Source organism: Aptenodytes forsteri, unplaced genomic scaffold (assembly GCF_000699145.1).
Source record: "Aptenodytes forsteri isolate BGI_AS27 unplaced genomic scaffold, ASM69914v1 Scaffold213, whole genome shotgun sequence".
NCBI classification, from domain to species: Eukaryota; Metazoa; Chordata; class Aves; order Sphenisciformes; family Spheniscidae; genus Aptenodytes; species Aptenodytes forsteri.
Window position 1 is genome coordinate 339669 of NW_008795522.1, and position 12069 is coordinate 351737.

Sequence of the window (12069 nt, forward strand, 5' to 3'; positions counted from 1 at the left end):
GAGGGGAGGGCCGCCCCGGCGCGTGGGGTCCCCCCGCCATGTCTCCCCAGGCACCCGAGGAGGGTCCCCTCTCCCGTGGGTGCCGGGTACCGTCCCGGCTGGCAGCGAGCCGTATGGGGCGGTTCCAGCCCTTCCCCACGCAGCCCTTCATGGACGCGCCGTGCAGGCACAGCCTCCCCCCGCGTGGCATCTGGCAGCACCCCAAAACACAGCACCCCAACTCCCCACCCCTTGGCAGACAGCCGCTCTCCTTGCCGAGGAGGGTCCCCTCTCCCGTGGGTGCCGGGTACCGTCCCGGCTGGCAGCGAGCCGTATGGGGCGGTTCCAGCCCTTCCCCACGCAGCCCTTCATGGACGCGCCGTGCAGGCACAGCCTCCCCCCGCGTGGCATCTGGCAGCACCCCAAAACACAGCACCCCAACTCCCCACCCCTTGGCAGACAGCCGCTCTCCTTGCCCCCACGATGGCCGGTCCCTGCTCCGTCCCATGCAGCGCCGATCCTGGCACTGGCCCCTCAGTCCTTCCTCGGGGTAGCTCCTTGCCCAGCTGCCCGACGTGAGGATTTTCACGAGCCTGAATCTTCCTTGGCTTCGAGTCCTGTGGGCAGCAGTGTCCCTGATGCCCGGGGCTCAGGCGAGTTCAGTGCAGCAGCCCACGGCGTATTGGCAATATGAACCAGGCAGGAGAAAGGTTTCCAAATATCGCAGCCCACTTTTGGGGTATCTCTGCTGCTCTGCTGGGTTACACCACGCTTCTGCCGGCGATGGAGCGGGCACCCAGCGAGCGCACCCGTAACCCGGCCAGTGCGGGGAGAGGTGGGCAGACAAGCCACAGGCGGGAGCCGCAGGGAGCCAGGGGAAGCGGTGGGGTGCACAAGCAGAAGGGAGAGCATCCTTTTCGGTCCACAGCAGTGAGACTGCAGCGTCTGTTGGTTTGGGCCGAGGAACAGGCGCAGGCTGGGCTCTTGTCCTGAAAGGCAGCCAGCATGTGGCCGTACGGATAGTGGGGATGTGCTGAGAAACGAAGTGGGAAAGGCCCCGTGAGGATGGCAGCTCACCTCCACCCGTGCACCCACAGGCCAACAAACCCAGACGGAGTCGGTAACGAATCCTCCTGGCACAGGGGAGCCATGCCCCAGGGTACAGCAGGGTCCCAGGTGCCTCTTTGAACTGCTTAACTATCCTTCCCTCACCCCAGTGGGACCTCCCATCTAGGATGGCAACCTGGGGTCCCCAGTGGAGCTGTCTGTCCAGGGACTGGACAAACCGTACGTGGCTGGGATGCTGAGCATCCCTTCTGCATCATCTCAAGGTCCTGTGAGCCTCAGGCAGCAGTGGGCTGTTCCCCCACCGCTGAGGTCTCCATGGTCCTCTATGGCAAGGCAAACCTTGGTGAAGGCAGACACCCTGCCTGGGTGATGCCGGGCAGAGGACGCTGGGCCTCGTGCTCTCCTCTCGGCTCCCATCCAGCTGCGAGGCCGCGGTCCTCCTCGCACTTACCCAGGGCCGGGCTGGTTCCCGTCACGCTGACCCTCAGCAGGAGTACGTCCGGACCGTGGAGGTCTCCAGCCTTGGGGACCCAGAGGCACCAACTGGAAGTGAGTCAAAGAGCAGAGCGTGCAATTAGCGACTGCTCCAATTAGCCCTCAGCTTCCCACCAAAACATTTATTAGGCAGCATCCGTGCACGGAAGCCACATGAGGATGAGGGTAAAGGAAGAGGGATGTTTGGTCAGCTCTGATGCTCCCAAGGCTCCAGGGTATTTGGAAAGTTGCCACTTGCCATCCCTACTCTTGGGCAGCGAGCACTCAGTTACCCGTGTCTGGGTGCTGTCAGACCTAGGGATTTTGTCCCAGGTTTCATTGTCCTCAGCCGGGTGGGAATTGCAGCTTCCAGGGATGGGGAGGAAAAGGTTGAACAGAAGTTTGACCCAAACCACTAGATGGAAAGCTGTGAAATTTGAGCAAATCTGGAGACAGGAGGAGAGCCGAGTCCGAGGCTTGGAGCCGGAAGGTGAAAGCACAAGTTTTTAACTCTCATTCATACACTCATTTCTGAGCCTGCTGAAACCAGCTCTGCACCACTGGGGATGTGGCAGGTGGTATGGGGCAGTGGGACCAGGGTACCTGGTGCAGGGGACAAACCGGGGTGACTTGGCTGGAGCTTGTGCCTCCCTGCAGCTTTGGAAGGGACCAAGAGAACTTGTAGAAAGGAGTTGTATGGTGGTGGGGTGGAGGCTGGAACATGTGTGCTCAGCTAAAACACACGACAGCCAGCAGCATGGGCAGCAAGCGTGTCAAAGCAGGTCCCTGCCAGCTCTGGGAGAGTGGCCGCTCAGCAGCGCTCGGACTGAATCGAGCTGGTTAATTCAGACCATTTGGGGATGGTTTCCAAAAGGCAGGGTGGACAAGACTGGCCCAGATTAGGCTGCTGCTTCCTGACAGCCCCCAACGGTACCCCAACAGGCTCTGTCTGACCTGGATGCCAAACCCAGGGCAGGTGACACGTATCCCCATTTCATGCCCTGATCCAGCCCTCTCCCTCGTCCTGGCAGTTCGAAACAAAGAAACCACACACCAGACCAGAGTCTGAAATAACTCTCCTGAAAAAACATTTATAGTAGACAACGGCTCAAGGATCACGTGGATTCAGCATCGCAGGTGATCAGCAAGCCTCTCTCCCCCTCCTCTCCTGGTGGCACATCATTCCCCATATTCACCATGAGGTCTGAGCAGGGGTGGGAGAGGACCCTGGAGAGAAGGGGGTGACCTACCTTCCGGGGGCATTTTCTTGGCAGGGGCGGATGGAGGGGGCAGGGGCACCAGGCTGGTGACACGGAAGCCGGCGGGCAGCGTCTCAGCCGAGCCGCTGAGCATGTTGATGCTGTGAACGTCTCGTGGGCTGAAGCGCTTTCGCCAGGATGGGGTTCGACGGAAGGTCTTGTCATCGCCCTGTGAAGGAAGAGCAGGTTACAGGCCTGGCAGCAGTGGCAGCAGGACCTTCCGCCCCTGTGAGATACCAGCACTGCTTCCACCTAACTAAGGGTGTGCCTGTACATGGAGACCAACTCAAACAGTGCAGAAGTGTGTGATCAAATTGGGCCAAAGACATAGGAGACCTCTCTGGATCCCATGACATAGGCTTTATCCTTTCCAGCTTGCCGATCTCTTCTCTCCAGCCTGCCTGCAAAGATGCTTTGGAGACATTAACAGACAAGCCCCAGTAAAGACCCCAAGGGATGCACCTAACCTTGGCCAGATAATGGCATCTGGAAGTGCCTGCTTCTCTCTGTGCTCTAAAAAGACTCCTGACTAGCTCTGCTATCATATCTCATGGAGGAAAGCTATACATAGGAGAGATGTAGATCAGTTCCCACCTTCAGTGACTCAACGTGAACAGCTTTCTGGCTGCTTAATGGGGCATCTCTAACCCACCAGCTTTACCCACTGCAAATGTGTCATGCCCAGAACACCTGTGACTCTAAAAGGCAGTATTAAAGCAGCTGGCAAGGAAAGCCAGGTGAGCCTAGTTGAAATTCAGCCCACCAAGCACGAGGCTAGAAATGATGCACAAGACCCTTCCTCACCTGCCTCCACAGCCTGGCAGCACATTCCTCGGGGCCTTGTCTAATAGTTTTAGCATATTCCACCGATACTGCTCATGTGACTACTCTAGAGAGTTTGTGATGCACTATTTGACTCCTCTGGACAAAGAAGGAGAGAGCAGGTCCTGCCTCTCCTGTTTCCTGCACAACAACAGGTACCCAGCATTATCTGGACATGGGAGAGGTTTGGTACTCACATCGTCCAGCCTCCGATCTGTGCCCAAGGCGAGCAGGTTGTTAAACTCCCTCTCCAGCACTTGTCGAGCCTGAAAATAACATCAAATGAGCATTCCCCATCAGTGGGAACAGTTCCCAGCACAAATCCCCATCTCAGGAAACCCTGAGAATGACAGACAAAAAGCCCACGTGCCATCTGAGTGCTCTGCTTTGAAAGGCAGAGTTGAGTTGGTGGGACTGGGGGAGTCACACTGGAGCTGTGTCCCATGCTGGCCACTCTCCACCAAAATCCCCCAAGGATGCTGCTCTTACCTGCGTGTTCTGCGTGGGGATTTGCAACACAAGCGCCAGACTGTTGTGGTCGAAGTTTTCATCGAGGGCCAGGAGCGCCCCGTGCACCCCGCTCTCGACGAGGTTGTTTGCGTACTCGCGAAGCCCGATGGACTGGATCCAGTGAATGACCTGGTCGTTGGTCCACACCAAGACATCTGCAAAAGAGTGAGGGCGTGTCTCAGCTCAGACCACGCTCTTGGTTGTGTGGGGACCTGATGATGTCCTGAAGCCCTTTTGCACTGCCCCAGGCTGATCCTGGGACTCTCCTTCCCAAGCCAGCAGCAATACTGGGTGCTCAAGTGCCAGGAACAGCTCACTTCAATTTACCAAACTAAATGCTGAAATAACAGGCAGAAAACAACTGTGAAAATTAATCCTAAGAACTCACGGCTGCTGGTGTAATTAGGGGCTTTATCAATAATGAGATGTAATCTAAGCAGCAGCCAGATGCGCTGTCTCAGGACAGCCAACAAGGAAGGGGAGGCTGAGCAAGCTGGGGGGTGTCCTGAGCATCTGAAATGGGCAGGAGAAGATGATCTGATGCTCGGACTGGATCTTTCCTGTCTTGACACCCTTCCTCCCTCCTCATGCCTGACTGGGGTAAGCTGCATAAAGGCACTCGGAGCAACCTGTTGGGGAAATACTGCAGGGAGTTCCTCCCTGGAGAAGAGCCCTGTGGGCATGGTTGCACAGAAATAATGATTTTCCCTAGGCAAATGCTCTGTTAAAAACAAGGGATAGGAGAGAGACCATCACTGGGCATCTCTTGGGAGGTTTCTTATCTCCTTTTCCAGAGCTGGATCATGGATGCGGCTGCTGACCTTTGATTTCGTGTTGGGTCTCTTCTCGCCTCCTCTCGAGCTCTTTGCGGTCGTAGTTGAGCCTCTTCAGGCACATGATGCCGTACTGCAGGCTGGTGCTGCAAGGACACGAGATGTCATCCAACCCTCAGGAGGGCTCAGCATCATGGGGCAGGTGGCTTGGAGGGACCCGTGGAGGGACCCACTTCCCTGCTTGCTCTCCATGTGCCCAAAGGATGCTTCGGTTCAGGGGTGGGTCAGGACAGACACAACCCAAAGGGAAGATCTTGGCCAGAAAATGGGGAATGTCTCTCCCTTCCATGGTAATTCCCCACTCCATCAGTTTTACCCTGTTCTACCTGCCTGAGAGCACATGGATCCAAATAATAATACTCCGTGCTTGGTAGCTGGAGAGGGAAGGGAGAACCAGCCACAGGGGCTGCTCCAGGCTGAAGAGTTCATCCCCAGAGCAGGGAGGGCCCTGGCAGGCCCATGGACCACTCCATGGGTCGGGGTGGATGGTGGTGCCCCATGACAGGGCTGGATACTGGTGCCTGAGCAAGGTGGTTGGGATGGCATAAGCCTTCTCCAAGCTGGGCTGCTGGCAGATGACTGCTCTGCCTGCCAGTGGGGTACCAGGTGGGACAAGCCTTTATTTTTACCCATAGTTTGCTCCACAGCCAGGAGAAGGCTTGGCCTTCTGCAATTTTGCTGCAAGGAGTGTGTTGAAGGAGAACATTTTGCCCATATGAGCTGCCCCAGACCAGGTGGTCGAGTTTAGCCTAGAAGAGCCATCCTCCGGCACCAGGGCTGGTCAAGACAGCAGAGAATCCCTCAAATTGCTTCATCCTCTGCTTCATGTGCAGACGTTGCACCTCAGGGACCTCCCAAAGGAGGGGACTTACCGGTGGAAGCTGTCCACCATCTTCAAGTGCACTCTGAGATCTTTCTTGGTGAGGTGGTCCAGCATCCGTGCATCAACAAGACACTCCATGAAGTAGCTGCGATACTGTGGGAGACCCAAGCTGGGCAGCCACTCGTTCCCAATCCATTCGTGGTTCATGTCCCCATAGGCCAGTGTCTGTGGAGAAGCAAATGGAGAAGCTAGGGAGAAACCAGGGCTTGGTGGAGCTGCAGACTCCCAGGAGACCAGTGACAGTTCAGTGCTGCAGCCTAGGGGTCACTGTCCTGAGGACCAAACCCAGGCCAGAGGAATTTAACCCTAGTTTGTACTGAAGGAGCTGGAGGGAACAGTCCTGTTGGCCATGGCTTGTGTCCTACTGATGTCCCCCAAGGAGACAAGGCAGTAGCCAAAAAGCAAGCATAAAGGATAGTTGGACTTCATGACCAGCTTCTTCTGGAAAAAGCACATTCATGAAAGCTGAAACAACTAAGAAATAGGTTTCAGTACATTCCCAACTGATTTTTAAGGAGATTAGAAATCACCAAAAGATCTACTTTATGACTTGAAAATGAAAAAAATGTCAGTTTTAGGCAGCAAAACATCCATTCACTTTCACTGCAAGCTGATTCTGGGTCCAAAAATGAAATAAAATCCACCAGAAGAAACATAAAACATTTGAGAGTGATCAAAACCAGAAGAGATGGATCCAAGCAGGGCTTTTTCCTCCCACCTTTTCAGCTCATGAAAATGGTCTTTATCCTGAACTTAGGGTCAAAAAAAAAGGTGAAAACTAAATGTCTATGCAGCTAGAAACCTGCCTCCCATGCAGGGTGGCTGGTCACTCTTATGTTGGGGTTTTAACACAGGATCTGTGTCTAACACAGAAAAAGTCACTCTGCCTGAAGCAGAGAACAATGCTGCTTGATGCAAGGTCTCAGGAGGACCACCCCATGCTCGAGAGAGCTCAGAGGAGCAACCACAGGGTGCAGGCTCAGACTCCAAGCAGGACTTGGTGAATACTGATGCCCCACGCTCATCCCCCGGGTGCCCTGTGATGTCCAGCTCTCCCTCCCATGACCGCCCCATGTACCGCCCGCGGAAAAGGGTGACACGGGGACCTCACCTGTGCCCAGCTGCCTTCCTCTGTGTCCTAAGCGTGACACATGCGGCATGTCAATAGAAAGGACAGTTAAAGTCAGTACCCAGTGGCCCTGCACTGTGAAAGCATGTGCCACGCATGCCAAGTGTGGAACCCCTCGGCACGGTGTGAACCAGAGGGGATAGGGGTCGGTCTCATGGCCGCACGGCTCAGGGAGCTCAGCCTTGTTGACAGGGTGCTGGGGACACCCCAACCCTGCTGGGCCTGGGTTTCACCCCATCTGTCAGGTGGGGGGTAAGGAGGATACAGGATGAGGCTTTTCTCATGGGCCTTGGGCTGGAGATGGCATAGACACTGGGGCTCATACACCTTTCCTGGGAAATATGGGTAGTTCTTGGGTCCCCCAAAGACAGATGGATGCAGAGAGAAACCTAAGCTTCAGCTCATGGGTCACAACCCCCAGAGGGGCTGCCCAACCCAATTTGCTGATTTTGTAGCTATTTCCTCCTTTGTCAACCTGTGCTGGTTTTGCTCAGCCTCACAAAACCTGCCAAGGGAAAGTGTCACGTCCCTGCCGTACCTCTGAGCTCTCCTTCCCCAAAAGGCACCTGCCAGTTACAGGTCTGTGCCACTCAACCAGCAGACAAAAGCTTCAATAAAATGCCTAATTCACACAACAAATCCAAAATGCTGCCCCTGCTCTGAGACACAGACACGGGGTCATTAAGTTGCAGAGAGGGGACCATGGCTACATCTCTCCAAAGGAGCCAGAGCTTTTGGGAGCACGGCCACATCCCTCCAAGGGACTCTAGGCTATCAGTCGGTGGTAGGGACAGACAGTGGGGACAATATTTGGGTGTGCTAAGGTCAATGGGAGATTAGACAGTGACTTCTCTGGGTGCAGAATGACCAATGTGAGACTCAATCTCATGCATCTATCTTGAGATCACTCTTGGGTTTTGTCTTTCATTTCTTTCCTCTAACTCACAACTGACAGACAAGCTACTCTAGAAACCCAGCAAAACCCACAGGGGCTTGACAAAGGAAAATGCATCTGATGGTTTTTAAGCCAGTTTTAGAAACTGTTGGGATATTAAAGGTTGAAAGATGGTTTCTAAACAGGTGCATGGTGCTGGCCAAGAGCTGACACATGAGACGCAGCAAAGATCCCCTTCCCTCCCGGGGTTTAGCACATTAATGCATGCCCGGAGTTCAGCTCAGTAACAGATACGCCATGTGGCAGCAGTGGGGCTGGCCAGCCTCACCGTCTTGGTGGAAGTTGCCATGTTCTCCATCTCCTCATGGGTGACCCAGACGTTTCCGGAGGACTGCAGGGAAAAGAGCAGAGTGGTCAGGGTAAACCACCACGGAGCCATGGCCTCAGTTCACAACTGTGCTGGAAACAAGCCCGGCTTGGGCTGATGGAGGATCAGGCCACCCTTGCGCTTGGAGCTGTACTGGGGAGATCTTGCAGTGTCCTTGCAGCTTGGGCTGGTGGCACCCCACTGCCCGTGAGGACCCTGGGCTGTCCGTGCAGCCATGGAGAGCGCAGCAAGGGCCATTGGCCCTTTGGCTGCCTTTATACTTTGGTGTTATGCTCATGGAGTCTGCAGGCTTGTTTCTGACAGCTGTGACCCCAGCCACGGCCATCTGAGGGGACACAGCACGCTTGGGGCCTTTCTGCTGACTGCGTTTCTACAGATGTGTCTTGGCATTACTGGGGCACCATTAATCCCTCAGGGGTTTTGGCGACCAGCACAAGACACGATCCCTCCATCCGTTCCATGTCCTACCGAGGGCAAGGCTGGGATCTGCGGTTGCTTTGACTTGCCCCAGGAATTTCACACAGTCCCAGGAAAAGGCTTGTATTGAAATGATTGAGAAAACGGCTGTGCATAACCGAATTGGCCCTGTAAATCATGCATGTGCCGTTTGGGTGGGATTTTATCCTCACAAGGGAAGACAGTCCCTGAGCTTTGCTCTTTGCAGGCTGCTCGGCAGGGTCAGCCTCTTGGTGACAACCTCTGAATGTGAGGACAAAAGCATCTGCTGGTGCCTCAAGACAGCAAAGTGCTTCACATTCGATGGCCGTAAATGATCTTTGTGCCTGAGGACAAGTGTCTGGTGGTTTGGCCAGTCCATGAGGGAACGTCTTCCCCTCCATGGCCACTCTTGCCTGTGACACTGGGGCTCCCTGGGGACTGATGGACCACTGTGGTCCCAAGGAGCCAGGGAAAGGGGGGGAAACAAGTGTGTCATCCTGCCCCATGGTCTGTCTGGGGAAAGAGCGGGCTGTGGCATGGAGCACTTACCGTCCGTGAGGTGGGTGGTGCCGAGGGGCTCGTGAGCGAGACCATCTCCTGGATGGCCAGACGCAGCTTCAGGCGATGCAGCGCATTGCTGATGCCGATCTCCCTCTGGATCTCAGTGTCAGACAGGGCTGACATGATGGCTCCGCTCTTCACGTTGGCTCGGCAAGCAGCAACGTACCAGGCTGGCATCCCCACCCAGAGCTGCCAAAACAGGGCAAAGCCAGTGACTGCCCGGTTGACCTAGCCTAACTTCCTCTGGAATGATCAAGGCCACCTTGTTCGAAGCTCAGTATCAAAGCTGGATACCCACGTGGGGCTCCTTTTTTGTTTGTACCTTGCACGGATGGCCTGTGGGCAGCCCAGCATCCCTATATCTGATGGACACAGCACAGGGAAAGAGCACCCACTGAGCCTTTCAACTCAAAGCTCTACTCAAACCACTACTCAAATCAGAATACGTGAGGGATCTGGGGATCTGCTCTGCTCCCCAGGTTTTGCAACCACCAACCCTGTACATGGACCAAGCATGGTGGGACTGTGGGGTGCTGTACCGCTGCTGGGGGAGCACACTACAGACTGGCGGCGACTGCAAAGCTGTTGGTGCGTGGGGACGATGTGCGGATGTGCTCTGCCTCACCTCCAGCCAGGAGACAACAGTGGGGCCATCCCAGTGAGCAAAGGGCAATCCTTTCCTCCGAGCCTCTTCCAGAAGTTCGTGCCTGGAAGGAACAGAAGCAGAATAGTGATTTATTGGGGGCTTGTGGGGAAGGGAGCAGCTCTTGAAAGGGAATAGACCACGGGCAATAACCAGCTGGTAGCAAAGCAATAAAGGAGCTAACAGGGCCCAAGAGAGGGTGAAGATGAGAAGTCTTTCCAGCAATTCCCAGTCCCATGCCATGGCTTCTCAGCCGTCAGGCAGGACATTTTCTTGTTGGGGCAGGGAAGGAGGTGCACTCACTTCTTCCGCAGGCGCCGATCCTTCTCAGCCTGAGCACCCAGCTTGCCAAGTCCCAGAGGGTCCTGCATGCCCACCTCCATGTCAGTCAGCAGCACTGTTGGGCAAGCAAGACATCCTCACATCAGTGTGATGTCCCATGGGTTCGGTGCGGGCACTGCCACAGTTCCCATGCCAGGGTGCTGGGGATGCACAATCACAGCACAGCAGGTGACAGTCTCCATTTCCAACCCACCCCCACAGCCCCCTTGCACCCCTGGGAAGCCCAAGGGGATTCCTGCCTGCCATCTCTCCCATTTCAAGATGCTCAGCATCGAAGCAGTAAAGGATTTCGGAGTGGAAAAGCAGTGCCCACCAAAGGGCTGTGCAAAATCAAGAAGGTCCCACAGGGAGGGAAGCAGATTTGGGGACATTAAAGATAAGATACAGTGATGGGGGGGGTCACTATCCTCACTGCAGCTCTTGCAAGAGCTTTAAGAGTGATAACATGCTCAGGCCAGAAATGGCCGCGGGGCAGAAAGCACCAGGACCCAACTGCCCTGAAGCTGCAGGGAGCCCAGAGCCAGTGGCCCCAACATCCCCAAACCAGCAGGGGTGTTCCTGCTCCTCCGCCTGTCGCCCCAACAGCACCCCAAAGCCAGACAGTGCCAGGAGGTGTGCAGAGAGCCTGGCCCGAGAGGACGCCCGCCCGGCACGGATGGGAATAGGGCTGCTCACAGACCCTGCCCCGTGGCCCCTTCTCTGCTCAGCTGAATCAAGCGACCCTTCTCTTTTTTCCCGAACAAGCGCCCGATGGAGGATTTGATCCCCTTCCTCTTGGAGCCCTTGTGCAGGGAGTCCTGGCTGCTGTTGCTGCTGGGGTTGCTGGCCTGCTCCTCCAGCGAGCTGGGGATGGAGGAGGGAGAGGAACAGCAAAGCCTTTAGGTTATTCCTGAGCAGCGCACAAGCCATGGCAAACCCCAGACCGTCCCACAATCCCACACTTGCCCCATGTAAATCCTCAAACCAACAGAGCAGGCACTGGTGTGAGATCCAAAGGGTGCTCCACATACCTCTTCCCATCCTCCTGACTTAGCGCAGGGTGGCCCAGCTTCTCCAGCCGCAATGTCCTGGGTGAGGATGGGGGCGACGTCTCACATTTGATGGTGGTTTTATCCTCTCGGCTTTCATCCCGAGCTGCAGGCGACTGAACAAGCAGAGAAGCCATGAGGCTGGGCGGCCAAAGCCCAGCTCCATCCTTGCCCTGCTGCCTGCCTCTCTCTTGCTCCATGGAGGCATGGCCAAAAGAGCCACCAGGGCCCTGAGGCTTTGCCACGCTCCAGGATTGGCCTGAACTAGAGCTCTGGCAATGGCTCAAGATGCCCAAGCAGATGGGGAGGATGTGGCCATATGGCCAAGATCCTGGGAATAGGGAGGAGAGAGGATGCAGCCCCATGGTCCAGGTCAGGGTGTGGGGACAGAAGCTGCTGGCCCTCAGCAGAGGGCTCTGAGGAGCACAGATGGGAATGTCCCAAAGACACCCTGTCGCCAGAGGGGACACACAATGTTTGAGGATCCAGTGCCTTTCTGAACCTCCCCATGTCCTGCCAGACCCCCCAGGCTGCCAGCCGGCACATCTCCAAGCACCTTACGGGATCCCCATCATCTTCCTGCTGGATCCCTGGGGTCCCCAGCTCCATCCCGCGCCTGCTGCACCCTGACCTGGTGTGGATAAAGCCAGGAGCAGGCTGGAAAAGGGGCTTGGACAAAAACCAACGGGATGGGAGCCACTCACTAGCAGTTTCCTCCGGTGCTTCCTCAAGTCGCTGGGCTGATTGCAAGGGGGAAAGCGAGAGAGACACAGAAAGGGGGGCAGTTAATGGAGAACGCCCCCGCAGAGCAGCCCCG

At 55.9% G+C, this 12069-nt stretch overlaps 1 protein-coding gene across 1 annotated transcript in view; it reads right to left on the minus strand.

The window, feature by feature from the left end:
* Positions 1-971: 971 nt before the first annotated feature.
* PPFIA4 (PTPRF interacting protein alpha 4) overlaps positions 972-12069 on the minus strand; it is a 31510-nt gene continuing 20412 nt past the window's right edge. The window contains exons 16-30 of the mRNA XM_019472729.1: positions 11957-11992; positions 11235-11368; positions 10904-11067; positions 10186-10279; positions 9865-9946; positions 9228-9428; positions 8181-8243; positions 6940-6966; positions 5818-5993; positions 4934-5031; positions 4092-4267; positions 3800-3868; positions 2772-2949; positions 1499-1590; positions 972-1012 (exon numbers count right to left, since the gene is read on the minus strand). Coding sequence (XP_019328274.1) covers positions 1532-1590; positions 2772-2949; positions 3800-3868; positions 4092-4267; positions 4934-5031; positions 5818-5993; positions 6940-6966; positions 8181-8243; positions 9228-9428; positions 9865-9946; positions 10186-10279; positions 10904-11067; positions 11235-11368; positions 11957-11992 — 1557 coding nt within the window. The 3' untranslated portion in view covers positions 972-1012; positions 1499-1531. The remainder of the gene's footprint in view (positions 1013-1498; positions 1591-2771; positions 2950-3799; positions 3869-4091; positions 4268-4933; positions 5032-5817; positions 5994-6939; positions 6967-8180; positions 8244-9227; positions 9429-9864; positions 9947-10185; positions 10280-10903; positions 11068-11234; positions 11369-11956; positions 11993-12069) is intronic.